We start from the raw sequence: 27,896 nt of genomic DNA, 5'->3' as shown, positions 1-27,896 counted from the left end.
TCTGAGGACTACTCTGTTCTGAGGCTTCTAGAAGCTACTTTTCTCAACTTAGACTGCTCTCAGAAGACAGAAAAAAAAAAAAAGCCCTCTGGTAGATGCTGAGAGTCCTTCTTGGACCCCCCACTTGAGAAGCACCACCTGTCCTGCCAGTCTCATGGCCACAACTGACCACAACTGATCCAGGGCGGGCCAATCAGCTTCTCTCTCTCAGGTATTTAGAATCAGACCACATGTCAGCTCCAGCCAGGGGGTTGGCTGCAGCCTGAGCACCTCCACACTTTATGAGGGCGCTCAGTGTGCAGAAAGGGACAAATGAAGGAAAGGCACAGAAAGGAGAGAGAGGGAGAGCCCTGCTAGGCTCCTGCCAGTGCTTCAGTTCCTGCTTCCAGGGCCCGCCTGCCCACCCATGGCTTCTATGACACACGACAGGGGCCTGGGCCTTCCAGTTAATTCCCCTTTTGGCGAGAAGAGAGTTTTTATGCAACGAAAAGAATTCTATGATGTACAGAAGAAAGTTCAGGCACTATCTTAGGTAAAAAGAACAGGCTAAAAAAATGTAATCTCCATCTTGAAAAAGTTATACGTACTGTATATAAACGTATGTGTGTGCATGCATATACATCATTTGCGGTAGTTATGTTCTATAAAGTCTTTTGTGAACACTGATTTAGCAAATACTGAACCACTGCTCCTGGGGAACTACAAGATTAGGATCCTGAAGGTTCTGGTTCCAACGTTTTCATTAACCAGTCAGTATATAGCCTGGCTTTTTATGTGTAAAGACACCTTATTTAATGTATATTATAAATTCATTAATACCGAACTCTGGGCCAGTGATACTATATCTCATGCCTAAATGAAGCTTATCTAACACGTGTATTTTCTCTGCTATGACACATCACAGCCCTTCTGAGCTTAGGAACGCTAGACGGCACTTTAGCACTATGGGGTCATTTTAAAATGTGAAATAACTGGGCGCCTGGGTGGCTCAGTTGGTTAAATGTCTGACTTCAGCTCAGGTCATGATCTCACAGCTTGTGGGTTCGAGTCCTGTGTCAGGCTCTGTGGTGACAGCTCGGAGCCTGGAGCCTACTTCAGACTCTGGGTCTCCCTCGCTCTCTGCCCCTCCCCCGCTTGCACTCTCTTTCTGTCTCTCAAAAATAAACATTAAAAAAAAAAGGTGAAATAATCAACAAAAGTACAAAAAAAAAATGGCACTAAAGAGATTATGAAAAAGACACTTGTTTAGCGTATAAGGGCTGAAACCAGAGGGCAGAATGTCGTCCTGTCTAACCTCAGCTGGGAACACGCACACTGTGTGTTTTTGCTGCTGTGCACATGCCCATCGTCTGCAAGCGACCACAAAACTGTGGTACGTTTTGATGCTGGATTACGAATCAATTTTACCAAGTAGGCAAATTCCCAAGTATGGAATTTACAAATACTGCAGATTGACTGTAGGGCATATAAATGTGTGTGTGTTATGTGTATAAGCCAGTGAGATACATATATCATATATATGGTTTGCTTGGGTTGGCAGGAATATGTAGGACTTTTTTTTATTCTGTTCTTGAAGTTTTCTCATATTTTTCAGATTTTCTTTTATAATCAGAAAAAAGGATGCCACTATTCTAGGAAGACAGAAGGGTCTGTGGCCCACTTTCTTGCCTTGCGCCCCAGGACAGCATCTTCTCTCACTACCCTGGCTCAGTCCTGGGGCCATCCCTCTGGAATATCCTTCCACATCACAGAGCACCCACCGGGTGCTAGCACAGCCGATGGCACAGGTGAGAGTGTGGGGTGGGAGGAAGTTGGGAGTTGGCAGAGGGGGCCTTTGTCCTGACCTTACCATGAGTTGGGTTAAGTCCTCAGCCTCTTTGAGCCTCTTTGTTCTTTGAAAAATGGGGATAAAAATCCAACCTTATGGCATTGTAAGATCAAATGGGTTTTTTGTTTTTGTTTTTTTTTCTAAGCTCCAGAAATGGAACCCGTGTTGGTTGGAATCTCAGCTTATGGCTGGGACACCAGGGAGGGTATTCAATGTGTGCTCCCTAAGCCCTCTGCCCTCACCTCACCTGGCAGGTCCAGCCCTGGTCCAAGGGGGTGAGGGCTCCCAGTGCCTGGAGGGCCCCCATTAAGCATGCAGGAATTTAGACCCCATTTCCAAGAGACAACAGCCAAGGGGCCAATCTGTCCATGAATAAAGATTTAAATCAGAACAAAGCTTAGAGGTCCCTGAAACACTCCAGGAGCAGTGGCTGGTCTGAAACAAGCCAAGCGCCTGGGTAGCTCCCAGCAGCCTAGTTAACTGTCACCCCCATTCCCCGCAGACCCACCGGCCATGGCTGCAGCTTTTGGAAAGGCCCCAGTACTACGGCCCCAGGGCAGCATGATATGAAGCAGCTGTCGCCCTGCCTCAGGAGTGCTCTGATCTCAGACGCTTGCTTTCATCATATGAACTCTCGAAAACATGAGAAGGTGTTTCTGCCCTGTGCATAAAATCTCTGAGACCCGGGGGAACACCCTCCAACATCATATTTGCATATATATTCAGTGGGGTTTTTAGGGTTGACAAAGAACCCAGCTTAAAGTCCCAGCTGATACTATTAGAAGGGGTGGGGCTGCTGCACGAGTCATGGCCAAGTGATTACATTTTGATCTGGATTGGAGTGGCCAGAGCTTTGATTTGGTGGGGTGGGGAGGGTCTGGTCCAAGGGCTTTCCAAAGTGACGGTCTTTCCTAAGATCACTGTGTCTCAAGGTCCACAGGAGCTCAGGGCACACGAGAGGGTACTAGCTGATACGGGATCTCAGCACTAAGCTGCAGGGAATCCCACAGAGGGAAAATTAGTCTCTGACATTCCCCTCCCTTCAGAAGGCTGGCAATAATGGCTTTTTAACACTTTCTCCAACATTTGCTGGTCTCTTCTTAGAAAAGAAGGGACAGCTCAGGGCAGGCAACACTAGCCAGGAACAACTTGAACACACGGCTTTTTCCTTTTCCTTTTTATTTAGTTTCCTTCTATTTCTAGCAAGTGCTAGTTTTCCATTTATGGTAGACAGTGAAAGCCTCACCTTTAAAAATAATTTAAGTAAAAAAATGGAGTCAATCTGAAGAATACTGAATTAAGAATATGTAGCACAGGGGTTTGTGGATATGTCAGACACTGTGACGGGGCCAGAAGGAGGCTCGAGAATGAGGGCAGTACTGTTTCAGTGGAACCCACTGCCATTCTCACTTGGTTTGGAGTTCTGTTGTTTACAGGCCAATGAGCCCACAACATTTCTTAAGTTGGAAGCCCTCTTCTGGCTCTACAGTGCTGGTGGGCAGTCTGGAATGACCTGGGAGATGGAAAAAAAAATATCTAAAGAGAGGGCACCAGTGGTGCGGAAGGGACTGAGGCTGTTTTCCTGCAGAGGCTGTAAGAAAGGCACATCAGCAAGACAGAGTTCTGTGATCCATTAACAATGTCTGCCACGGGCACGGGGATTGTAGGATGTGTGCTGCATGCTCAGCATCCCTAATCTGGATCAACCCCTCCATTTTACAAATGAAGATACGGATGGGCCAAGAGGTGCAGCAACCTGCCAGCTGTGGACTCTTTCACTTCCACGAGAGTGTCCAAATTTCTATACAGGATCCTCTTGCCCCGGCTCAGGCCTCCTGCACAATGACTGGTCTGGAGAACTTTAGGAGTGATTAAGCCAGTGGCCAAATTGGCCTGTAAGGAGCCCCAGGATCCTGGGGAGGTGGCTGGGTCTCTCTACCTTGGTTTCCACTAGGCAGCACCACTTTAGCTCTTGTATATATGAAGAAGGATGTAACCCAGCAGCCTACAGGCCCGACTGCCAGACCTTGTGGGTCCACAAGGCAATCATCAGTGAAGGTTCTGATAGGGCCTGGCCTCTTCCACTGCCCACAGTCCTCACTGCCAACAGCAGGGGGTTCCAAGACTTCAAAATACTTGAAAATCCTGTTCTAGACCATCCCTTATTTTATTTTTTATTTTTTAAATTAATTTATTTATTTTGAGAGAGAGAGTGCGAGAATGTGCATGTGAGCAGGGGCGGGCAGAGACAGAGGGAGAGAATCTGCACTGATAGCACAGAGCCTGATGTGAGGCTTGATCCCTCCCATGAACCGTGAGATCCTGACCTGAGCCGAAATCAAGATTTGGACGCTTAACCAAATGCGCCACTCGGGCACCCCAGACCATCCCTTATTTTACAGTTGGGGTTATGAGGCCACAGAGGGGAAGCGACTTGCCCAGGTCACATAGAGGGCAGATAGGAGGGTTGGAACCAGACTCAGAGCTCCTCTTGGGAGGTGCTGAGGACGCAGGAACTCTGCTCCAGAATGCCATTCTTCAGATCTGAGGAGCAGCTGAGTCCCTTTCAGATGGAGGAAGGAAAAATGGTCTCTTACGCAGCTCACCGAGGGGCTACAGCTTCTGCTTAGAGTCACATAGTTTCTGCAGCGGGTGCTCAGCCAGCAATAACAGAAGCTGTCTTGTGCCGCAACCTTAACTGCAAAAGCACGTGCAGTCCTGAAATCAGGCAGCTGTGTCAGTTTCAAGATCCAGATGAACCCACTTCCTGCAGAGGAGGCTCCTGGGGATATGTCTAAGGGCGCCCAGGAGACGCAGACCCTAGTTTAAGTAAGAAACCAGCTTTAAAAGGCTAGTGCAACCCCCTCTTCCATTAAGCTCCCACACTCATTGGGTTTCTGGGTTGGCGGATCCCGGGGACAGCCTGGTAATGACTGGCCGGGCTCCAGTCTCTGGCAATATGCTGGCCTAAGGTGGGCCACGGAGCCCAGTCTGAGGGGGGTAGGAGGCAGGCAGGGAGAGAAAGAGAAAAGGGTGGAGGAGACAGGGAGAGAGCAGAGGCAGTTGGATGGGCTCCGAAGGCTTAACTAATGGGAAACATGATTCTGCCGCTCCCCGTGGAGACCACGAGTTCCCTCTGGTTCCGATCTGTCGGCTCTCCCCAGCTGTCTGCCCAACATCTGGCCTATGTAGGTCAGCACTCCCAACCTCTTTTTGGAATTGCAACACGCTGCAGTTTGTCTGATTCCCAGCACCCCGGAGCAGCGACACCACCGGAAGTGCTGAAGACCGTGTATTTATCTTTTCAGAGAAAGTACGTTGAGTCTATTCCTGGGAAAACGCTGCCAAATGTCACGATGTCCTGGAGACCCAGGAGGTGATCGCAGGGTGTCACAGTGAGGCAGGACCAAGGCGAGTGGGGGCCCAAGGCAAAACTATTGACCATGTTGGGAAATGTGCTGCTAAACACTGGGCCTGTGCTAAGTGCTTTATGAACAGAGTGTGCAATCCTCATGAAATGTCTGCCAGGAAGGTGGGGCCCCCCCTTAGGTCAGGGGAGGGAAACTCAGGCCCAAAGTGGTGATGTGGCATGCCTGAGGTCACGCAGCTGCGAAGGGCAGGTGACTTCAGATTGGATCCTGGCCCCTTCAGCCTCTGAGGTCCTGTCTCCTCCTAGCTTCCCAGGGCCAGGCCTCAGGTGTCCTGGCCCCAGGCCAGAACTTTCCTGTCCCCACATCGGCGTCAGGAATCACCAAGCTCAGGCTCTACAGCAAGTGACACATTGGGGGTGGCTGGCTGCCAAGTTTTCTTTTTCTTTTTTTTTTTTTTTCCCAATCTTTTCAATTAAGTGAATGCTTGGAATGGGGCCCAAATCCAAGTGCTTGTGGCGTTAGCTGCAGATAAGATGCTCTGGTTCAGGGCTGTGTTCCGACCGCTCCTCGTCCATAGGGTATGCAGTGAATGTGCAGTGGAGCTGAGGGTCTCTGACCACCCGTGGGCAGAGGAGTGCGAGGCTGGGAGATGGGACAAAGGGGCATTCTCTCTAAAGTGAAAATCTAATTGTGTCTCTTGCCTCTGCTTCAAACACTTCAGTTCATTCATTCGCTCATGCATTCAGCCAATACGGATAGAGTGCCCACTGTGTACCAGGCTCCCTTCCAAGAGCTGGAGCTCTGGCTATGGAGGAGGCAGAGGCCCCCGCCCTTCTGGAGCTTTCAGCCTTGTCAAGGAAGACAACGGCAGCACGCTATGGGGTTTTAGGGGCGTCCTCCCAGCAAGGCTCTCCCTTGCCTCCTGGCCCTGCACATGCTATGGCCTTTGGCAGGAACACCTCTCCCTTTGCCTGTCTAGTGCCTCTTTACTTCTCAGGGGTCAGCTCAGGAAGCCTTTGAAGACCCCACGTCTGGGTCTGGCCCCATTCTCTGGGTTCCCGCAGCCACTGGGACTGCCCTCTCTCTGTATACATTCCTCTGGGTGTGCCGTTCTGTTTGCACGACTGTCACCCCTTCTCCCCCAGGAGGCTTGAGGGGGCAGGGGCCAAATCCATCTGGTGCACCGTGGCTTTGCCACCCAAATCCATCTGGGTGACATTAGGCCCTTGGGAAACATCTGGTGAAAGGCAGACGGATGGACAGGCAGGCAGGCAGGCAGGCAAAGTGACAAAAAGCCAAGACAGGGCCACGCAGTCATAAATCAAGGTGACCTCACTCAAGGCTCTCTGTGTCTGGAGAGTGACAATGCTCTTGAAATGGCTGAATGGACAGCTCAACTAGAAACAGAACCAGCTTTGTGACAGAGGAGAATGCAGGCATGGGGCCCAACCCGGGAAGAGAAGTCCACCTCTCACCCCCCCCAGGCTTCTCGGAACAGGCGATGGAGAAAAAGAGCACACCACAGGAGCAAATTCCCATCCCACCAGGCCAGCCTGAGGGAATTCTTTGGCGGGGATGATGGAATTGTTCTGTATCCTGTCTGTGGTGGTAGTTATGAGAACCTGCACATGCATAAAAACTCAGGATGCTGTACCAAAAGAGGGAGTTTTACCGCACACAACTAAAAACTAAAAATAACACTCACACACTCTCTCACACACACACACACACACACACACATCAATCACTTCTTAATGTCATTAAAAAAACAGGCAGGCACTGGCCTTAGAGTACCGGGTATGAATCTCGGCTCTATAGCTGGAAGCTGTTGTGTGACTTTGCAAGTTCATGCATGGCTCCAGCCTCCATTTTCTCATCTGTAAAATGGAGAGAATAGTACCTACTTTTTTAGGGTTGGCTAAGGATTACAGGAGCTAATGCACGCAAGGTGCTTGGCACACGGCCCGACTCTAGGTAGCTTCCAGCACTATCACTGCTAACCCCATTATAGAGATGAGGCGCTGGAGGCTCAGACAGTCCGTCTCCCCTGGGGCCAACTCAAATCTTTTCGAGGTAAAGCTATGTTAAAAGGAACAGTCAGGAAGGTCATGCTGTGAAACCCAGTCAACCGTCCCCTCCTTGTGTGCCTGCACATGGAGCTGCCCACCCTTGGAGCCTGTCTTTCCCTCACTGCCAGAGTCTTCTCCAGATGGCGGGCAGCAGGAACCACTTCCAGGCTGGCCAGGCTACCTCCATTCTTCTATACTGAGCCATGGAACTGATGGAAACACTCGCTGGGCCGGGTGTGCAGCTCCAGCCTGGGCCTCTGGCTGCCAACACACGTCCTCGCACACATCTGGCCCAGAGCAGCATGGGGAACTTTCCAATGGCAAGCAGAGGTGCTGGCAGCTGGAGCCCAGGCTTGCTGAAACCAACCTGAAGGCTGGCTTTCTAGGAAAGCCTCCAGGGCAGGCACTTAGGGCTTGTGGGGATCTCTAAGGCTGCCAGGCCTCAGAGGAGCCCGGGGCCTTGCAGGAAACAGAGCTGAGAGATTTCAAGTTGGGACCTGTCCTGTGTTAACAGGGCTGACGGGACAGAACTGGGAAGCCCACGTGAGCACCCACTATGTGCAACACATCTGTATGTAGGGATATCCCCACAGACAGTAGGGATAAAGCTGCCCAAGTAATGAAAAAGAATCAAAACGGGCCACATTTATTGGGCTGATCGGGGGCTATGCCAAGTACTTCGTTTATGTTATGTCGTGGGATCTGGAGACTCGGAAAGGGCAACTAGCTTACCCAAGGTCACACAGCCACCACGTGACACAGCCAAGATCTAAACCCCAGCAGCGTGACATGGTAGGAAAACCCCAGGATACGTGGTCAGGCAGGCAAGGTCAGATGGGTCTCAGTTCTTACCTAAAGGGTCTGGCACAGTGCCTGGCACATAGTGGGTACTCAAGAGAGACGACATCACAGGCCACAGGCTCCCTAGAAGCACTCTATAGACTCTTGTGGGGGCACAGAGGGGATGAGGGCTAATTGTGCAGGGAGAACTTCAGAGAGGCTTTCCAGATGAAAAACAAACAAACAAAAAAACCCCACAAAAACCAAAAAACCAACTGCTCTGGATCTCGAGGAATCAGTAGGAGTTTTCCAAAGGAGGACCAACACCTAATGACCACTTACTAAATCCCCAGCACTCTGCTCTCAGGAAACCCTATGGAGTGAAATTTACTATCCACCCCATTTCACAGCAGAGAAAACCAACATTCAGAGAGGTTAGGTCACTGCCCCAAAGCCATGCAGCTGGTGAAGGAGGATGACAGAATGTGAACCCAGATTTATTTCACTTCAGAATGCCCATTCCTAACCAAGAAGACCAGGTAAAAAGGAGTCAAAGGGACCATAAGTAAGTATGTTCATTTCCCCTGGCTCCCAAGAACATCAGAGCCGACCTCGAATCCTGCTTTACCACTTACCAACCAGGTGACTTTGGGCAACAAGTCTCTGTTTTGAAATGTAAATGAGGCCACATATTCCAAGTCAAAGAGTGCCTATGAGCAGTAGGCGCTCTCTAATGTACAGATTACATGGGCTCATAAACCAGTGCACGGCCCCAACCACATACCTACTGTCCCCGACAGGTTCTCAAACCTGGCTGCACAGTACATTTGGGGTGCGTCTGAAAACTCCAGAGTGTGACCCCCGCCAGACCCACCCGAAGCCTGGGTTCAAACCCTGTGACTTCCTAGCTGCATGGGCCTGGGCAAGTCCTATCTCAGCCTGCTTCTCCATCTGTAAAATGGGGGTAATAGTGGTGCCTCCCTCATGGGATGACAGTAAAGATCAGCTGATTCAACGCATGCAAAGCTCTAAGCACAGCACCAGGCACACGGCAGCTACTCAATAAAGAATAGTTGTTACTTCTCCCCCAACCTACAGTTAGTGGGTACCAAGGCAATGAAATGTGTGCAGATGCCTGGCTATTCTTGATCCTGCAGAAATCAGAAGACCCCAGAAGTCTGGCACCTTCTAAAACAAGGTCACATGGACTTGGGACTTCCAAGCTGGGAGGGAGTTCAGTGGAGGAGGAGATGGGGGCCAGGGTGGCTGGAAAGATGTAGGAGAGAAGACAGAGCAAAGAATCTGGCAGCCAGCTCTCATCCTGGGTCCTCCCCGCCCCGCTGGCTCATGCTGCCTCCTCGCTGGCTATTTCCTCCACCACGCAGCCTCAGCTCAGGCCTGGGCCACCTCATTTTGGATGCAGCAGCTGCTCCCTCCAGGGCCTCCTGCCCCTCTGCTCACCTCAACAGGGATATTTCTAAAACACAGCATCTGACTGGATTTCCTTCCTCCTTAGAGTCTCTCAGGGGTTCCCTCTTAATGAAAAACAGCAAAACAACCACACAGATTCACATTTAAGGAGCACTTCCTTACTACTGGCCATGCTCAGGCCAGTTAATCCTTATTCCCCTATGGGGCAGGACCTATTGTCTTCCCCATTTTATAGATGGGGTAACTGAGTCTGGAAAAGCCAATGGCCTTATTTAGTTCAGGCCAACACAGTCACCAGTCTGGGTTTCTGCAAGGGCTCCCTGTCCGGCCTCCTGCCTCTAGTGGCCACTCTGGCTCTGCCTCAGTGGGGCTGTGGACAAGGGCTGGACGAGGGGACACTGTGCCTGGATCCAGAGTCTAGACACCAGGATCTAGGTGTTGAATCAGGTGAACAGGAGGGCTTGGGAAGAACACTCCCAAAGTTCGGAAGGATAACTGACACAAGTCCTTATCACCCTCCAGTCCTCCAACCAAGGCCAAAGGCACTGCAGCAGAATACCGTGGAAGCGGAGACAGTCTAACTGAGGGTCAGAAATGTGGGGTCCCCCAGGTGACATCTCAGGGAGCCTCTGGTCCACATCTGCCAGCTGCTGGGCCAGGGGGCTCAAGAGAATGCTGGGAGCTCTTCCATGCATTCGTCCATGACACCACACAGGACAGGCAGCCCAGCCTCAAGACAGCAACAATGCCAACCACACAGACTCTGAGTTGGACAGGCGTGGGTTCTGATCCTGCTAAAAACACTTCCTCAAGCAAGCTACTGAGGAGCCTCAGTTTCCCCGTCTGTAAAACAGAGATGCTAATAAAAGTATTTCCTGTCTCTCAGGGTTGTTGTAATGCATATGATGGGATAATGTCTGCAACACATCTGGTATAGTAGCGAATCTCCTTCCACGCAAGCAGAGTGAGTTCCTTAGGCCCAAATCAAATTCATATCATTAGGTTGAACCCAGTGAAACTGCCATTTGGGTAAAAAATGGACAATTTCATAGGGTTCAACCTAACAGCATCCCAGAGGGTTAGAGGATTCCTTCTGTTTCCAGATAGACTAAGAATTACAGTTACTTTTCTCTTGAGTGTTTACTATGTGTCATGTACTGGGATGACTCCTCCATTTATAAATGAAGAAGATACTGAAGTTAAGTAACCCACCCAAAATTGCACAACTAGAAAATGACACAGCCGGGATTTGCATCCAGGTCTGGCTGCCTCCAAAGCCTGTGCCTTAACAGCTATGACAAAAGGCTTGGTCTGGTGGCAAAAGGAGGTCGTCAGGAGGAATCTGATTGTCTCAGCTGAACAATGTCAACGGCCATCGCCCTAGAATCATGGGACCTTGGGACTGAGAGAGCCCAAGCAGTTATGGCTTCAAGGAATACACGTGGCTCCTGTCCTGAGTAAGGCCCTGGACTATGAGGGACTCAGGCCCAGTGGGAGAGAAGACACGTCAATGGATGACTGGACCCAATATATGGGCACTGCAATGGTGCTTGTCCATTGAGAGCCTCAGAATCAAAGCTGGGTGCCCTGGTTGGGTGACAGGCAAAAAGAGGCCAACTAATCTAGAATACTCCCTAAACAACTGCCCCCTACCCCTAAGTCTGGCCTCATCTTGTCCCACTGGGCTTGGGGACATGGAGGAGAAAACAACTAGATGAGAATGTGGAAGGACTGAGCTCTCAGACCCTGAGGACAGCCACCTAGTAGAGGTGTCATAAGGAGAGAGGGATTCTTGCACCAGATAAAGGGGGGGGGGGCTACAGAAGTGGGTTTCAAGCTTTGTACAGACAAGGAGCACTTTTTCCTGCAAAAACCGTAGTGATTCCTAAGGGTCAAGTTCTGTGAGTATCCTTGGCCACCCCTGTCCCCATATCCTGCTGGGCTCATCTGGCAGAGAATATTCCTCCCAGCCTCAATTCGAGCTCCTGTGTGGAATTTTCTGCCAGCTTCTCATGGTTCATACACAAGTCCATGAGACAGGAAAAGGGGGAGCAAGGGAAGCAGGGTCCCCTCCTTCTCCCTCTCTCCTTCCCACCTCTGCCATACTACACTGTCCTCTCCCCTCCAGGGAAACGTGCGATAACACACAAAAATATAATGCAATATAAAACAATATAATTCTTCACAACGACTAACAGCCTAGATGTACTTCCTATGAGGCTGCATTGTATCGCTGTTTCCATTCTGTAGTGGAGGAAGTAAGGCCTCGGGAGGTCAAGTCACTTGTGCAATCCAGCTGGGAACAAGCCCTGACAGCAAAGTCTGAGGTCTTAAAACTGTCCGTGTTTCCACCACCAGAAATGCTGTTTTGGGCATATTTCTTCCCCAGACTCTTTTCGGAAGTACTCAAGAAATGAAGATCACATTGTATATACAATTTGTCTTTTTCACTTGCATTATATGGTGAGCATTTCCTCATCTCGTTAAAAATTCTTTGAACAAACCATGTTTAAAGAACCCTTAATAGTCCACCGAAGGCCATCTATCATTTATCTAATCACATTTCCAACGACAAACATCTAGGCTATTTTCGACATCGCTTTAATTACCACACCGCTGAATATCCGAATATATAAATCATCCAGGAAAACTGCTTTAAATCTCAGGGGGTGCATCCCGGGCTAGTCCATTTAGAGGATGCTTCTCAACGTGCGATCATTCCAGACCACCCGAGTCATATCAGCTGCGTTGCTTGTCTGGAAAGTAATGGTGATAATGATGATGCTAAGACAATACTAACAGGTAACTACCCAGCCCTTTCACAGCCGGGTACTGCTCTAAACCCTTTATGTGAAACAACCCACAGTAGGTGCCATTCTTATTCTCATTTTACAGATGAAAAAAGTGAGGCACAGAGAAGTTAAGACGCTTACTCCAGCTCACACAGCCGGGAGCCAGCAGAGATGGGTCGAACCCATGCCATCTGGCTTCCAAACCCAAAGTTGGAAACTTCTACCCAGAAGTTTTTCATCTTTTTTTTTTTTTTTTTTGAGCTTAGGACCCCGTTGGCAACCTCACGCAACCCATGGACCACTTCTCAGAATGATCTAGCATTAATAAAATAAAGCACAAAGGATTTCAAATGAAAACGGATTACACTGAATTATATATATTGAAAGGGTTTCAAAAACCAAAACGGCGAATACAGGTACCCCTTTATTAACGAAATCTAGCGGTAGTGAATGATCTACTTACTACCAGCAGACGATAAATGAATGATCTTTGGGATCCATGCAATAACTATAAAGTGATACGACACTACCTCTGGCGACAAAGTCCCAGGTATTACTAACATCACCGAGGGCTGCTGCCTTCGTTCACAAAGAAAGGCAATGCTAAGTTATGGCCGGAGGCTAATGGAAATAAAGATGAACTTTCCCCCTTCCAAGTTCAGGACCCTCTCAATTCTACCTGTGTTGAGGATTCCTCTGCCAGTTGGCTTTCCCCCTCCAGAGCAAACCTCTCTGTCCCAGTGAAGAATAGGCAGCCCAGGCCTCAGACCCCTCCCTGTCACCACAGCTCCATGCTATGCCCCATCAGGGCCCCAGTGCAGTGGTGATGCATTCCCAACAGACGGTGACCTCCATGGGGACAAAGGCTGCCTGGCTATCTTAGCCTCTCTCCGGCCTGGGGCCAGGCTTGGCCAGGGCAGACAATAAACCCACATCTGTGCAAGGGACTGGCAGCCAAGGCTGGCCCGAAGCCAAAGGCTGCTGATTCACACCTTGGCTGGGGAGGAGGAAATGGTGACGCCACTGTGTGGGTTTCTAGCTGTCTTTGCCAATGCAGTGGGCAGGGGGTCCATGCAATTCTGCTTAATTAAGCAGACTAGAAAATATTATCCTTATGTGCTTTAAGGCAATGTTTCCCTTCATGTCTGGGGAGAGAGACTATACTCTCATTTGTGGTCAATGATGCACATAGAGCTGAGTGCAATCCTGGGTAAATTATTCCACCTTTCCAAGCCTCAGTTTCCACACTTGTGAAATGGGCTAATAATAGTACCCACGTGGCCGGCATCAATGGTTTCCACCAGCTCCTTCTTCAGCAACAGTACCCTGAATCTCCTACAATGACTGTCTCTCCCACTGCTTGCAATTTAGGGGGAGTATCTATTCCAATATCTGGCCCTTGCTGGGCCAAAGGACGGCCAGGTGATCTTGGGCTTGACCAATCAGATTCTCTCTTCCTGGAGCTGGACTCCCACAGTCCCCTCTAATATTTCCCTCCCGTCCCTCCCACCCTGACTTCATCTTCACTGCACACAGCCCTTCTGTGGACAGGTGCTTTCTTTCTCCAAGATCCTCCCACTTTTTATCTGTGTTCTGCCCCCTCCATTCTCCTGTGAAAGGCCTTTCTAACCACCCAGCCAGCAGGAGGGGCCCTGACTACCAGCTTCCTGACTACTCCAGTGACTTCCTTTTGGACACCTCTGGTGCCGACCCCTGGCCCCCAGCCCGTGTATACTGGGGCCATGGCCTTCTTGAGCGTGGCGTCCATGCTTTGTATTCTTTCGTGGTTGCTGGCCCACTCAGGAGCCCCCCAGGTCCTTCTGGCCTGCACCTGCCAGGCACACTGCATCTCCATCACTCAAAGCTCTCCTGCTTTTCTCAAACACACTTTATGCTGGGGTTTCCATTTCTTCGCCTTCCTGTTCTCTGCCTGAAATTCCCCTCCCTTTTTCCACTTGTGGAATCCCTCCCCGGCTCTGTGATCGGCCTTGGATCACCTCTGCCATGCCGCCTCATCCAAGTCCAACTTCCCCAGAACCCAAGTGCCTACTCCCCAAGTTCCAGACTAGCTCTGAAACACCCTATCTACCTGTCTCTCTCAGAACACTGACCTCCTTGAAGTCTGAATTCCTGGTTTGTTTATCTGTATATCATCCCTGCATGTCAAAGTGCCAGGCTCCTGTAAGGATTTATATTTGTTCAGTGAATTCTCAAGAAACATGGTCGACTACAAAGTGCAAAGGTCTCTTGGTTGTTGTTTTCTTTTTGAAAGTTGTGGTTCTGGTGGAACGGCCAGACAAAGTACAGGATGCCTGGTAAAACCTGAATTTCAAATAAAAAATGATTAATTCCGTAGTGTCAGTATGTCCCAAATATCGCATGTTTATCTAAAATTCAAATTTAACAGGTCATCCTGTTAAAGTTGGTAAATCTGGCAACCCTAAGGATGCCTGAGGATGGCCTGGGATAGGCCTGCAGAGAAGCAGGCAGGAGAGCTCTGTCCACCTGCACACAATAGATGCACCAATAGTCCCTCCTCCCTTCACCACCTCAAGAGGGCCCTGCGCTTGGGCTCTCTGCCCACCTGCAGGCTTGCATCCAGGCCAGCAAGTATGGGAGGAAAACACCCCGCAGTCTGGAGAAGGGGGCGGAGGAACGATGGATGTGTGACAAAGCTTGGGCCTGTGGGCTCCTGGGAGAGTCCCAGAGGAGTGAGCCACACAAGCCCCTGCCCACTGGCCCACTACGAGACACCGAGCCTCCTGACTCAATTACAGCCAGTTCCCATGTCGTGGCAGGGGGCAGCAATGCCAGCTCTAGCCAGGGTCTGGCTAACCCTGCTGACAAGGGCTCTGAGGAAGGAACCACAGGGCCCCAGTGTCTGGGCATTACCCCAGGCCAGGAAGCTCCAAGGACAACTGTCCCAGCAGTACTGTCCTCAGGCATTCTGCACAAAAGCTCACTTAATTTGCAAAGCCACCAAAGCCACCCATTCCCAGAGGAGAAGGCTCGAGGCCAACAGTGAGTGAATGGCAGATTCAGACTAGAACTCAGTCTCTGAGGGCAGAAGCCACACTCACAACCCTCCGGCCACGTGGCCTTCTTAACAAGCGTCGACTTCTCTCCTTCAGCTAGGGATGGGTGCCCATGACTCACTGCTTGTATCCACCAGGCTGAGAGGACCCTCAGCCAATGGCCCCCTTTCTTGCAGCTGCAGTGGCCCACGGCTGGCTTTCATCCCCAAGGGGAAGGAAAAAACTGAGTCACGCAAAGCAAGACTATTCCCCCTACCACAGCCCTCCCTCCAGGAAAAAAGCACTCATCATTTGCAATGAGGATAGCAGTGTCCTAGATGTTCAGTACAACGAATGGTGCGGTCCCCTGGTACTTTTCTGGCAGTGTGATAACTGTACTTCGTGCTGACCCCCCTGCGCCTTGGGGTGGGCTAAAAGCGAATGAATGAACACCCAGGGAGGGGGGTGCAGGGCATCCCTCTAATCTGGATGAACTTTCTTGTGCCCTGTGACCTCGGTGCAGACCATAGAACTCAGGCCTGCAATTCTTTCCAACCCTCCTGAGCTGCAGGCGATATGGGAGGAGGGCCTGGACCCACAGAGCAAACAGCATTTTAACTAGAAAAGCGTCTGCTCAGGCCTTCCCTCGAGGTATTTTAAACTCATTTCTTTCCATTTCTTGGGCTCTCGCACTGGAAAGCCACATCCAGAGACCTCCCTCTGCAGCAGGAGAGCGGGAAGAGTCTTGGAGGCTGGCGCCTACCTTGGGAGGACAGGCTCTCTGAGGAGCCGGGAGAACCCCATTGCTTCGGGACAGGATGGGGCAGCAGGATGTGGGAACCCGGCTGGAGCCACCCACAGTTTGGCACTGCTTCTTTTAAAAAAACCTTTTTTTTAATGTTTATTTATTTTTGAGAGAGACAGAATGCGAGTGGGTTGGGGCAGAGAGAGAGGGAGACACAGACTCCGAAGCAGGCTCCAGGCTCTGAGCCGTCAGCACAGAGCCCGACGTGGGGCTCGACCTCACGAGCTGCAAGATCATGACCTGAGCCGAAGTTGGATGCCCAACCGACGGAGCCACCCAGGCGCCCCGGCACTGCTTCTTTTTTAAAATGAGCATTTGCTGTATTTTTTATTTTCACTAAAAACAGGAATATGTGTTCACTGCAGAACATTTGGGAAACAGAAAAGCACAGACGAGCAAAAAAAAAAAAAAAAAAAAGTGACATTTTATCAGCTATATTTCTGTGCTTATACAGACACATATTTTCATCCTTCATTCGTAATCAGGTGGGAATCAGCCTGAGCATGTTGTTTTGCAACCAGCTTTTACTATTTAATATTCCCATGACAGAAGACAGAATATATTTTTACCATCTTGATGATATCCTAGCATGCCACGGGCGTTTAAGTGGATACCAACTTTTTACTATCATAAATGATACTATGTTTGTATGTTCCCAATAAAGCTCATAGTTATGAGATGCTAGGCTTGTTTAATCCTCACATCCGCCCTATGATATTGGAACTGTTATTATTCCCATTTTACTGAGGTGCAGAAAGGGTAAGACATTTGTCTGAAGTCACACTGCTGGTAGGTGGCAGAGCAGGGACTTGAACACAGGCTTTCTGGTGTACTTTCTCTGCTCACCAGAAGCACGGAATGACACAGGTTCAAAGTCTGAACTAAAGTGACATGTAAATAATCTGAAGATATGAGAGCCCCACCTGCCTTGATCTTGAGACAGCTGCAGGAGCCCAGAGTATAATCAGCAGGCTGATATCTCCTGCTGAGATGCCCTATCTAGCTCCTTGCATCTGTGGGCCAGACAGAGCAGGATGGGGCAATGCAACTGATAAGGTCCACTATTTTTCAATCAGAAGAAAGCAACAGCCATTGAAAACAAAAGCCTACCTAGGGGTGCCTCGGTGGCTCATTCCGTGCAGTGTCGACTCTTGGTTTGTACTCAGGTCATGATCTTGCGGTTCGTGAGTTTGAGCCCCGCGTGGGGCTCTGTGTTTGACAGTGCAGAGCCTGATTGGGATTCTCTCTCTCTCTCTCTCTCTCTCTCTCTCTCTCTCTCCTTCCCTGCTCTTGCTTTCTGTCTCTCTCTCAAAATAAGTAAATTAATTTAAAAACAAAAAAAAAGCCGACCTGAGGGGTCTTAATGTCTACTTCTTTGTGACCCACATAGGGCGCACGACAAGAACCCACCTACCGAGTAGATAGGAAGGCTCAGCCTTGCTCAAGGGCCTATGCCAGCAGCCGTAGGGTGTCCAGCCTGGGGTTGGCACCCTAGAAATGCCTCTTGAATGAAAGAGCATGGAGAACCTGTAGCCTGGCCTCACAGCAGCAGGTAGGAAAGAGGCACAGATTTGGATCATGGCCATTATTACTGTCAATATTATTTTTCATGACTACTACGATTGATTAAGTGCCTCTTATACATGATGCATCAGACTGAATATTGTGTGACACGAGTGAATCTTCATAACTGCCCACACTTTAGGTAAGGACTATTACAACTCCGGCTCCCTTTTTACATACCCTCAGAGAGCTCATCTAACCCAGAAGCGCTTGGAGAGGACTCAAAGCTAGGTCTTCTTGGGGTGCCTGGGTGGCTCAGTTGGTTAAGTGACTGACTCCGGCTTAGGTCATCTCGTGGTTGGTGAATTCCAGCCCGACATCAGGCTGTCTGCTGTCAGCACAGAGCCTGCTTCGGATCCCCTGTCTCCCTCTGTCTCTCCCCCGCCCCGTCCCCCAATATAAACAAACATTAAAAAAAAAAAAAAAAAAACCTTGGTCTTTTCATAATGAAAGAAATGTGCTAGTCACTGGCATTTATCTCTCCCGGCAGAAGGCATGGAGTGTAGATAGAGTCCATATGTTATCAAAAACAGCACACAACAGTCTTAGGAGGACGACACTGTACTCATTCTACAGATGCAGAAACTAAGGCTGGGGTGGAGTCAGCCAAGGCCATGTTCATCTCTAACACCCAAGTTCTTTCCACTCAAGTTCACTGCCCTGTCCTGCATGTTTCTGCAAAAAAGGGGGTGCCAGGTAACTAGTAGCTGGAAACTGAATGCAGCTAATGCAGATTCACAATTTGTTCCAGACCACCAAGCTCACCACCCAGAGGCTTCCTACAGGCTGAGCTGAGACTGCCAGTAATACCTAAGAAGGGCGTGATCAGCAGCTCCGAATAGTGACCCCTGGGCTCTAGGGGCCTGGCAAAGGGAGAAAGGTTTCAAGACTGGTGGCACAGGGTCTGCCACCCCATCACTCCAGGGGCACAATCAACCCAGAGCTTCCTGGGGTGAGAATGTTTAGGGATGGCGGCCGCCTGAGCTGCATCAATCCAGGCTGAGGGAGCAGTGAGATGGGGGGAAGGGCAGGGTGGAGAAACTGGGGTCCAGAAGCCAGGTGACACACCCGACATCACTTGGCTTAGGGCTGGGATCACACAGTTGCCACCTCTCCTAGAGCACGTACGTATCTGGCTCAATCCCCATGCTGCCATTCCTCGCTGTGTGACCTTAGTTAGGTGCACGCCCTCCCTTTCAGTCTCAAGGGGAGAATGGGAACCCTTAATGTAATAACTACCTGAAGGATTAGGATCTTGACTGTATAAATAAATCGTACCAATTAATAGAAGACAAATAACTCGATATACTGAGAAAGGAGCAAAAGATAAAACAGGCAATTCACAGAAGAGGACACTCAAATGGCCGACAAAGGTGTGAAAAGATGCTCAACCTTACCAGCAAGCAGGGAAAAATCCAAACACACACCAACCATCGGATACTATTCTGCACCCAGCAGCTTGGCAAAAACTAAAAAGGCTGACAATTTGGGGTGTTAGCTAGGACACGCAGCAAAGGGATGCACAGACACTGCTCTGGGGGCATCTAAACGTGAAGGCTGAAAGTGCACAAACCCCTTGACCCAGCAACTCCACCACGTGCAGGAAGCAGCCACACAGATCTGAACTGCTGGGGACACCCCAAAAGACCCCACCAGGAGCTAGAATAAATAGTGGTATATTCAAATGGAATATTAAAAAAATTTTTTTAGTACATTTATTTATTTTTGAGAGGCAGAGAGAGACAGAGCGCGAGAGGGGGAGTGGCAGAATCAGAAGCGGGCTCCAGGCTCTCAGCCGTCAGCACAGAGCCCGACGCGGGGCTCAAACCCACAAACCACGAGATCGTGACCTGAGCCAAAGTCGGATGCTTCACCGGCTGAGCCACCAGGTGCCCCTCAAGTGGAATATTAAATAGTAGTTAAAATGAAACTGGGGCCACGTGTGTCAGCATAGATCTTGAAAGGGCGATGTTTTTATGTAGTTTTAAAACACTCAATGCAAGATTTGGGGCAGTTAAAAAGGTAAAAAACATTAAAAGGGGCATAAGGGCTGGGGTGGGAAGGGGACTGACTGCAGACCAGTCCAAGGGATCTTTTTGGGGTTGATGCAAATGTTAAAAAACTGGATTGTAGTGGTGGTCTCACAGCTCTGTAAATTTACTAAAATAATCAGCAAACATATGCTTAAAATGAGTGAATTTTATGGCATGTAAATTATACTTCAATAAAGCTGCTAGAGAAAAAAAATCCTATCTAATAGACCGAATGTTCTATTTTTTTTTTTTTAAAGCGAATGGGAATGACAAACATCAAACACCAAATGCAGGACACTGGTTCATTTGGGTGGGGGAGGGGGTTGGCGTGAGCTGGGGAGGGTACACGAGGGGCTTTGCATCTGCCATGTTTTATTTCTCAACGAACAAAATTAAAGATCTGAAATATGGCAAGATATGAAGTTCTGACAGAGCTGGATGGTGGATAGATACTTTCTGTATTCGTATATTTGAAACAGTAGATTAATATAATGAAAAAGTACCTATTGTATTATTATTAGTTTTTAAATATGCTCCATGCCCAATGTGGGGCTTGAACTCATGACCCTGAGATCAAGAGTCGGATGCTCCACCAACGGAGACATCCTGGCGTCCCCAAGAGTACCTATTTTAAAGGACTGTTATGATGACTAATTATATAGAGAGCTTAATCCAGTGCCTGACCCACCACGACTGATCATATTTCAGCTGTTGTGATTACTGCTGTTGTAACGACTACTACCATCTTGCTCCTCTTAACATCTCAAGATCTCGATTAGGTAAGCCAGCATCTCCTAGCTCCTGCAGACAGCACTGTCTTCTGAACCCAAGGCTTCTACACATCCCGCTCCAGTGCAGGAAATGGGGTGATCCAAATAAAACCTGCAAAACGTACAGGGAGCACTTCCTCCTCCCCTCAAGTCAGAAAGAAGACAACCTATCCGGGAAGGGTCTCCCCAGGGTATCGCACTTGAAAGCCCCCTTTCCATTCATTCAGAAAGCCCTGGGTTCCGGGGCAGGAAAGGTGGCAGCACAAAAATGGAGCAGCTCTCTAAGCCTTTATCTCTCCCTGCCTCTGACAGAGGGTGGTGGCTCCGGGAGAGACTCTCCAAATAATCCTATCCTTATTACCAATATTATCACCAACAAAACCCCCTCTCCAACTGTTAGGCTCTCAGAGGCCCCGGGAGCTTCTGCCCCTGCATTCTCCAGACCTCCTGACCTGTGGCTCTGCCCCTGGGCCCACTGATGATGTCTGTGCCCACAAGCGAAGGAGGCGGGGGCTGGGCAGAGACAGGATGTCACCCTGATCATGGAGATCTGCCTTTTCAGGTGGAACAGGGGGCCCAGCCCTGAGCTCAGATGCAGTTTCTCTATGACATCTACAGTCCCTGTTACCTGTTCCTTCCAAAGCAACTGAGGGATGAACAGGTGGTAGGCAAGGTAGCTGCAAATGGGGAGGAGGGGGTGGAAAATTACGGGGCATGGCTAACGGAACTCTCCACAACTGATATGTATATTCTAACACAATGGTTGGGGCAGGGGGTTGGGGGGAATCATGGGAGACATGTCCTGGGACATTTTTGGTTGTCACAATTTGGGAGGGGGATGCCACTGGCACCTAGTGGATAGAAGCCAGAGAGGATTCTAAACATTCTACAGTGCTCAGGACAGCCCTTGGCAACAAGAATGATCTGGCTCAACGTGGCAACACGGTTGAGGTGAGAAATTCGGTCCTAGGGGGAAGCAGCAGTATTTACAGCTTGCAGATTACAGAAGCTGGAGCTCAGAGAGAGAAACTGAGCAGCCTAAGGTCACACAGCAGAGCTCAGGACTGTCCAACTTCCCTTCTCATGCTTTCCCTCTAGGGTGGCTGGGCCAGGTTCTGAGAGGAGGGTACCAAATGGGATGAGAGTCTAGGCCTATGCCAATAGGTGCCTCCACACTCTTCCAGAGTGGTGGGGTGGGTGTGTTTTGAGAACAGGAGGGGGGAGGCACTGGCAGTTTCTGGTGGGTTCAGGTCCCCTGCCATCATGGCATTAAATCTGCCCTGTTCCTGTAGATAACTCAGGCTTCAGTTCAACCCATTGCCCCATGTCATCTGACGAACCCAAAAGGCTGGATCCAAGGGAGGGGGCCCCCTTGAGTCACAAGAGTGACTAACCCCACATGCAGAAAAACAAGTTTTTGGTGAAATCCCTCCACATGTGACCTCGGCACACTCCCAATCAGGGTGACATGGACACCATGGAGCAGGGAGGCAGGCTTCTAACAATGATGGCAAGCCAGCCCTGCTGTCACATGGTCCCTCCCCCGAGGAAGTGGGCACCATCACCCCCCAGGTACAGATGAGAAAACTGAGGCTCAGAAGCCGCACAGCTATCAAGTTGAGGCCACGATGTGAACCCAAATCCATATTGTAATTTGTCTCAAAGGACCCCGAAAAAAGGGATGGAAAAGCAAGCAAGATGCCCCCTAAAGCTGCCGAACCTTCAAACAGCTGGCGGATATGGATCCGACTAAGCAGGGAATGAAAAGCCGCAGGATGATCACAAATGATGGCAGACTTCTTGGTTCTTAAGGGGACTTTGCTTCAGGAAACTATGAAGGTATGGGATCTAGAAAGTGATGTAGTGGTCAGGTGAAACACCACCTTTTGATGTCCAACAGACGTGGATTGACATCCTTGCTCTGCCTGTGACTGTGACCTCAGGCAGAAGACCTCACCTTTCTGAGCCTTAGTTTCCTCATCCGTCAAATGGGCTCAAGAACCTCTGCCTCATGTGGTGTGCACCGGGAGCGGAGAGGAGAGGGTTAGTGGATGATGATGCCCACTTCGTGGTGACTGTATCTATTCTGGTTTTGCCAGCTCACAGATTGGGTGGGAGGCAGCATGGAGAATTTTAGACTTCCTTTTGTTGCCATGTTGGTGAAAACTGTCTTCATACCAAAAAGGCAACTCAGTTACACACTCAACAAGCTCAAACAAGAAACCACGATTTGGCAGTATTTGAAACAGTTGACAAAAAAAAAAAAAAAAAAAAAGAAGAAGAAAAAAAAGACAATTTAGCTCAGCTCTGGAATCAAGGGAAACTTCACTCTATTTAAGGATGCCACAGGTCCAGGAAATTGCTTCCCACAGCCTGGCTAAGGGCTGAATAACTGGCTGCCCAGCCAATAACAATACGGACTCACACAGCACACCCTTTCTCGTGGAGAGTGCAGAGTGGATTCCGGCTATCTCCTTTCAGGATTTTATAAGCTATTCACAGAGGGCATATAGATCTGCTCTGTAAGAATGAGCCTCTTAAGAAAATAGATCCAGAGAAGACTTGCAGGGAGGCCAAGGAGCTGAATTTAGCCAGCCAACGCCCTTTGCTATTCATTGTTCTACACTTCTTTGTTAGGATTTTTTCCCTCCCTCTTGCTTTTTTCCTTCCTGGTTAACTTCTCTGCAGCTAGGCGCTGCCACTGCCCCCTTCTCACCACCAGAGACACCAGAGCCCCCTTCCCTCCAGTAAGGGAGGCCTCCCCAAGGCCTCACCTGGGCCCAACATCCCACAGACCCATTATACCTCCACCCAAAACCTCTGAGGTGATCCCATGGCCCCTGAACCCAGATTCAGCTCCTAGATTGCTGCAGAATCCATTTCCCATGTGGGGGTCACCGCCTGCCCTGGCACACGTTCCAGAGGCAGGGAAGGCCTGAATGCAGCTCGATGTTCTAGAACCTGCAGCTTCTTGGAGCCTCAGCCTTCCCATCTGCACAATGAGGTTACTGGCCCATTTTCTCAAGTCCTCACTAGCTCTAAACAAGATTCTCATTTTACAGAGGGAGGTACCAGGAGAAAACTTTCGCACATTTTTTAACAGAAGTTACTGGAGAAAAAGGGCAGAGACTTTTTTTTTTTTTTTTAAACCTTTTCACGGTGCAGGCACTCAAAGGATCCATTCTCAGAGATCGCTTAGGCTGGCTGGCTGCTCCAAAAGGACGGAGCCAAACTTGGCGGTCCCTAGAGGGGCTACCTGTGGCTAAGACACTGCGGGTCTGAGTGCCTCTGGACAAGGAGGAACAGGGCGGGCGGCCCGAGAACAGGAGCTTCTATCTGTGTCTCTCTCTTTCCCCCTCCCCCTCTTTCTGTCTCTCCGTCCCCTACAGTGCCTGGGCCAGACTTTTCCACAGATGGGCAGGACGGAGTGGGGGGCCGAGGAGAAGACAGTTAAGGGGGAGACGAGCGGCGGAGGGGCGAGGCGGGAGAACGGGAAGGAGGGGAGGAGAACCGGGCAAAAGAGAGGAGGGGGAGGGGGAGGAGCTGGAGAGACCCGGGCTCGAAGCAGCAGGGCCGAGGAGGGGAAAGAAGGAGAGGGTGGGGAGAGAGCAGACGGTTCGGAAGTTTTCAGAGCCGGGGGGCTCTCGGTCGCCCCCGGCGGGGCACGGGCTCGAGGGGGCGTGGGGACCGCGCGGCACTCACATAATGCTTGTTGGGCACCCGCCGCTTCTGCACGTCCAGCACCTTCACCTCCACGATGCTGCGCCGCGGCGGCATGGCCGTCCTCCGCGGGGCCGAGCGCGGGTGCGGGGGGCGCGGGTGCGGGGGGCGCGCCGCCGCGGGCTGCGAGCGGGGTGCCGAGCGCTATCCGGAGCCCGGGCCGAGCACGAGTCGCCGCCGCCGCCGCCGCCCTTCGCTCCGCGCGCCCTCGGGCCCGGCCGGCCGCCGCCGCCGCCCGCCCCCGGCCCGCCCCCGGCCCGCCCCCCGCGCCGCCGCCCCGCCCCCCTTAAAGGGCCCGGCCCCGCTCCCGCCCCCGGCGCGCGGACCCGGCTGGCCCACGTCCGGCCTCCGCCGCGCCTTTGTCCCGGCGCCCTGCCCCGGCGGCCGGGGGAGGGGACGGGCGGGCACCCGCCGTCCAGTCACTCACTGGCTCATTCCCGCACGCGCTCGCTCGGGAGTCGCGGTCCAGCGCCGGATCTGAGGGCCTGGCTCCCGGGTTCAAATTCCGACTCTGCCGCTGTCTATTCTGTGGCCTTGGGCGAGTTGCTTCTCCTCTCCGGGTTCAGTTTCTCCATCTGTAAAATGGGTCTGGTACGAGTGCCCACCAACCAGGGCTGAGCTCCCCGCGTGAAGATGCACGTGAAGCTGTCGGCAATGTCTGGCCAGGGTATAAAAGTTGGCAGTTTTAAACCCAGACCCGAGCCTCGGAGATTCAGGGAGTAAAATGGCAACAAATACAAGTACAATATAATTGCAAGAGTGGCAGAACAGCGTAGGGTGGTCAGCGAGTGAGGGGCAGTTGGGTGCTTGGTAACAGAGGCCATTGAGTCCCAAATGTGGGACACTTCTTCCTTGCCAGATGCAGAACCTTCTTTCTGCTTTTCCAAAATGTTCCCTTTGAATCCTCAAGACAACTCCGGGAGGAAAAGATGGTTGACCCGTATTACAGAGGAGGTGACTGAGAACAGCCTGCGGACTCACAGAACTGGTGGAAGGAACCCATCACTATCTGGCTCTAGGCATATTTCACAAGCTAAGGGTGGCTGGGGCTGTTCCACATTTCTCCATCCAGTGCCTCCTAGCCCTGGCTTGGCTCAGAGTCATATTCAGATGTTGGCTGAACAAATGTCTGAATGAATGTACACATCGATGCATGGATGGGAGCCTGGCCAATGCTGTCACACTAGTAAGCGGGGGCTCTTTCCAACAAACTGCGTAACTCCCCTCCGGGCCTGACAGAACCCAGGGCTCCTTCCCACCCTAGATCTGAGGTCAGCCTTTGAAAGACGGTGAGGGTCATCCTGGGGAGGATGCTTCTCGGCAGCCCTGGCCAGGTTCCTGGATGGTTTGGTGCTGATTCATTTTGGATTCACCCCTCCATTTGCACCTCCAACTTCCTTGCCAGGTTTTGCCACCCTGCCCTGGCCCTAGAGGATGGCCTGTTAGGATTTCAGGGACAGGCTCCCTGTCCTCAGCTTCCTCTTGGGCTTGGCCAATGGGAAGCCCTGGCAGCAGTTTGAGGGCAGAAGAAGAGAGAGGTCTAGGTATTAATTTCCTGAGTTCTCTTTTGTCCTGCAGGGTTGTGCCTCCAAGGTGGCCTTCCACATACCTTTTCCCTGAGGGTTCCTGGGACCACTGTTTCCACTAGACATGTTAACAGTCCTGTCCCCTTTTGGTTCCCCAAGTCCTGCCACACCTTTGCAAGGGGACTTTTCAGTAAATGTCCCCTGGTCGCCCTGTTTGAGGGTGGCATCTGTTTCATGCCAGGACCCTCACTGATATCATTTCTGTAAGGCACATTCTTCTGAAGCACAGTTGCAAGTCGGATTACTTGGAAATGTCCAGTATGTCGAAGGCCTGGCTTTTCTGTTCCTTTTACCTCATCCTGTGAATAAGCCCGGCCTTCCTAATAAGGCAGAACCACAGAACGCAGACGCTAGAGGAAATCTGTGAATCAGCCAGCTTCCTTGGTTTTCCCAGAAAGGCGATGAGACCTGGCCCTAATTGTGTGCTGAGTGGCAAAGTTGGGTCCTCAGCCCGCCTGTGCTCACCTCTTCTGTGGTGGCAGGAATGGCCTGGGAAGACAAACTTTCCTCTCACCTGCCCGTAGCAGAAGAGGCAATACCTGTATCTTTCCGTACCCTTCCTTTGTCATCCATTTTCTTCTTTTTTATTGTAGTGAAATATACACAATATAAAATTTACCATTTAAAAAAAATTTTTTTAACACTTATTTATTTTTGAGACAGAGAGAGACAGAGCATGAACACGGGAGGGGCAGAGAGAGAGGGAGACACAGAATCTGAAACAGGCTCCAGGCTCTGAGCTGTCAGCACAGAGCCCGACGCGGGGCTCAAACTCACGGACCGCGAGATCATGACCTGAGCCGAAGTCGGCCACTTAACCGACTGAGCCACCCAGGCACCCCTAAAATTTACCATTTTAACCCTTGGTGAGCATACAGTTCTGTGAAATTAAGTACATTCACATCATTGTGCAACCGTCACCAACAACCATCTCTAGGACTTTTTTCATCTTCCCAAATTGAAACTTTGTACCCTTTAAGCAATAACTCTCCATTCCTCCTTGCCCAGCCCCTGGCAACCACCATTTACCTAGTGTGTGACCTTGGCAAGGCACGCCACCTCTCTGTACTCTATCTCCTGATCTATAAGATGGGATAAGAATAGCCACTGACCTCATTGGCTTGTTCTGTAGTCTAAATGAGACAATGCATGTAAAGTACATGTATTTTTGTTATTTTGCTATTAGCTGATCTGAGATAGCTAAATATCTCCCTTTAAGTGCATCCAAAATCTCAAACCTAATTTTAATCCCAACTGCCATGAATTATATCTACTCTTTCCTAGTCTTTTTTTAAAAAAATTTTAATGTTTGTTTATTTTTGAGAGAGAGAGAGAGACAGGGTGTGATTGGGGGAGCGGCAGAGAGAGAGGGAGACACAGAATCCGAAGCACACTCCAGGTTTGAGCTGTCAGCACAGAGCCAGATGCGAGGCTCGAACTCGTGAACCTCGAGATCGTGACCTGAGCCGAAGTCGGATGCTCAACTGACTAAGCCACCCAGGTGCCCTTTTTTTAAAAATTTTTTAAATGTGTATAGGGAAGGAACAGAGAGAGGGAGACATGGAATCCTAAGCAGGCTCCAGGCTCTGAGCTGTCAGCACAGAGCCTGGCACAGGGCTCGAACTCACAGACCACAAGACCATGACCTGAGCCGAAGTCAGATGCTTAACCAACTGAGCCACCCAGGTGCCCCTGCTCTTTCCTAGTCTTGACTCTCTTTTTAGCCCCTGATTTTGTGTCCAGCCTCATCTCCCACCAGCTGCCTCCCTGTTCCCCCAAATAGAAATGACTTGTGATCTCCAGAAGGAAATATATTTTTGTTTTTTCCTACCTGCGTACCTAAGGGTAAGCGATTCATTTCCCCACCCTGTCTGTCAGTGACCTCTTATTCAGCCTTTAAAGCCCAGGTGGGATATCACTTCCTCCAGGAAGCCCTGCATCCCAGATATGTAATTGTTTCCCCAACACCCATCCCCCACAGCTATTACTATCCCTTGTCATAGCCATTATTTCCTTCTTATAGATCTGATTCCTTTGCCATACTCTGAGCCCCCAAGGAGCTGGAATGGGCCCCATTTGTCTCAGATCCCCCAGCATCTGGCACAAACTAGCACAGAGAGGCCCCGGAGGAAAT

The 27,896-nt window shown here is 50.4% G+C and overlaps 1 protein-coding gene and 1 long non-coding RNA gene across 2 annotated transcripts in view; one reads left to right on the top strand and one right to left on the bottom strand.

Moving 5' to 3' along the window:
• On the top strand, positions 1–2,850 carry LOC122240352. Its single transcript, XR_006219947.1, has 3 exons — positions 1–211; positions 1,595–1,787; positions 2,331–2,850. It is a non-coding gene; the product is annotated as an uncharacterized LOC122240352 (long non-coding RNA).
• SH3PXD2B (SH3 and PX domains 2B) overlaps positions 1–24,233 on the bottom strand; it is a 100,823-nt gene extending 76,590 nt beyond the window's left edge. Inside the window, exon 1 of the mRNA XM_042992301.1 lies at positions 24,159–24,233. Within this exon, the coding sequence (XP_042848235.1) occupies positions 24,159–24,233 (75 nt within the window). The remainder of the gene's footprint in view (positions 1–24,158) is intronic.
• Positions 24,234–27,896: the final 3,663 nt, after the last annotated feature.

This window comes from Panthera tigris, chromosome A1 (assembly GCF_018350195.1).
Source record: "Panthera tigris isolate Pti1 chromosome A1, P.tigris_Pti1_mat1.1, whole genome shotgun sequence".
NCBI classification, from domain to species: domain Eukaryota; kingdom Metazoa; phylum Chordata; class Mammalia; order Carnivora; family Felidae; genus Panthera; species Panthera tigris.
This window is presented reverse-complemented; position numbering and strand designations above follow the sequence as displayed.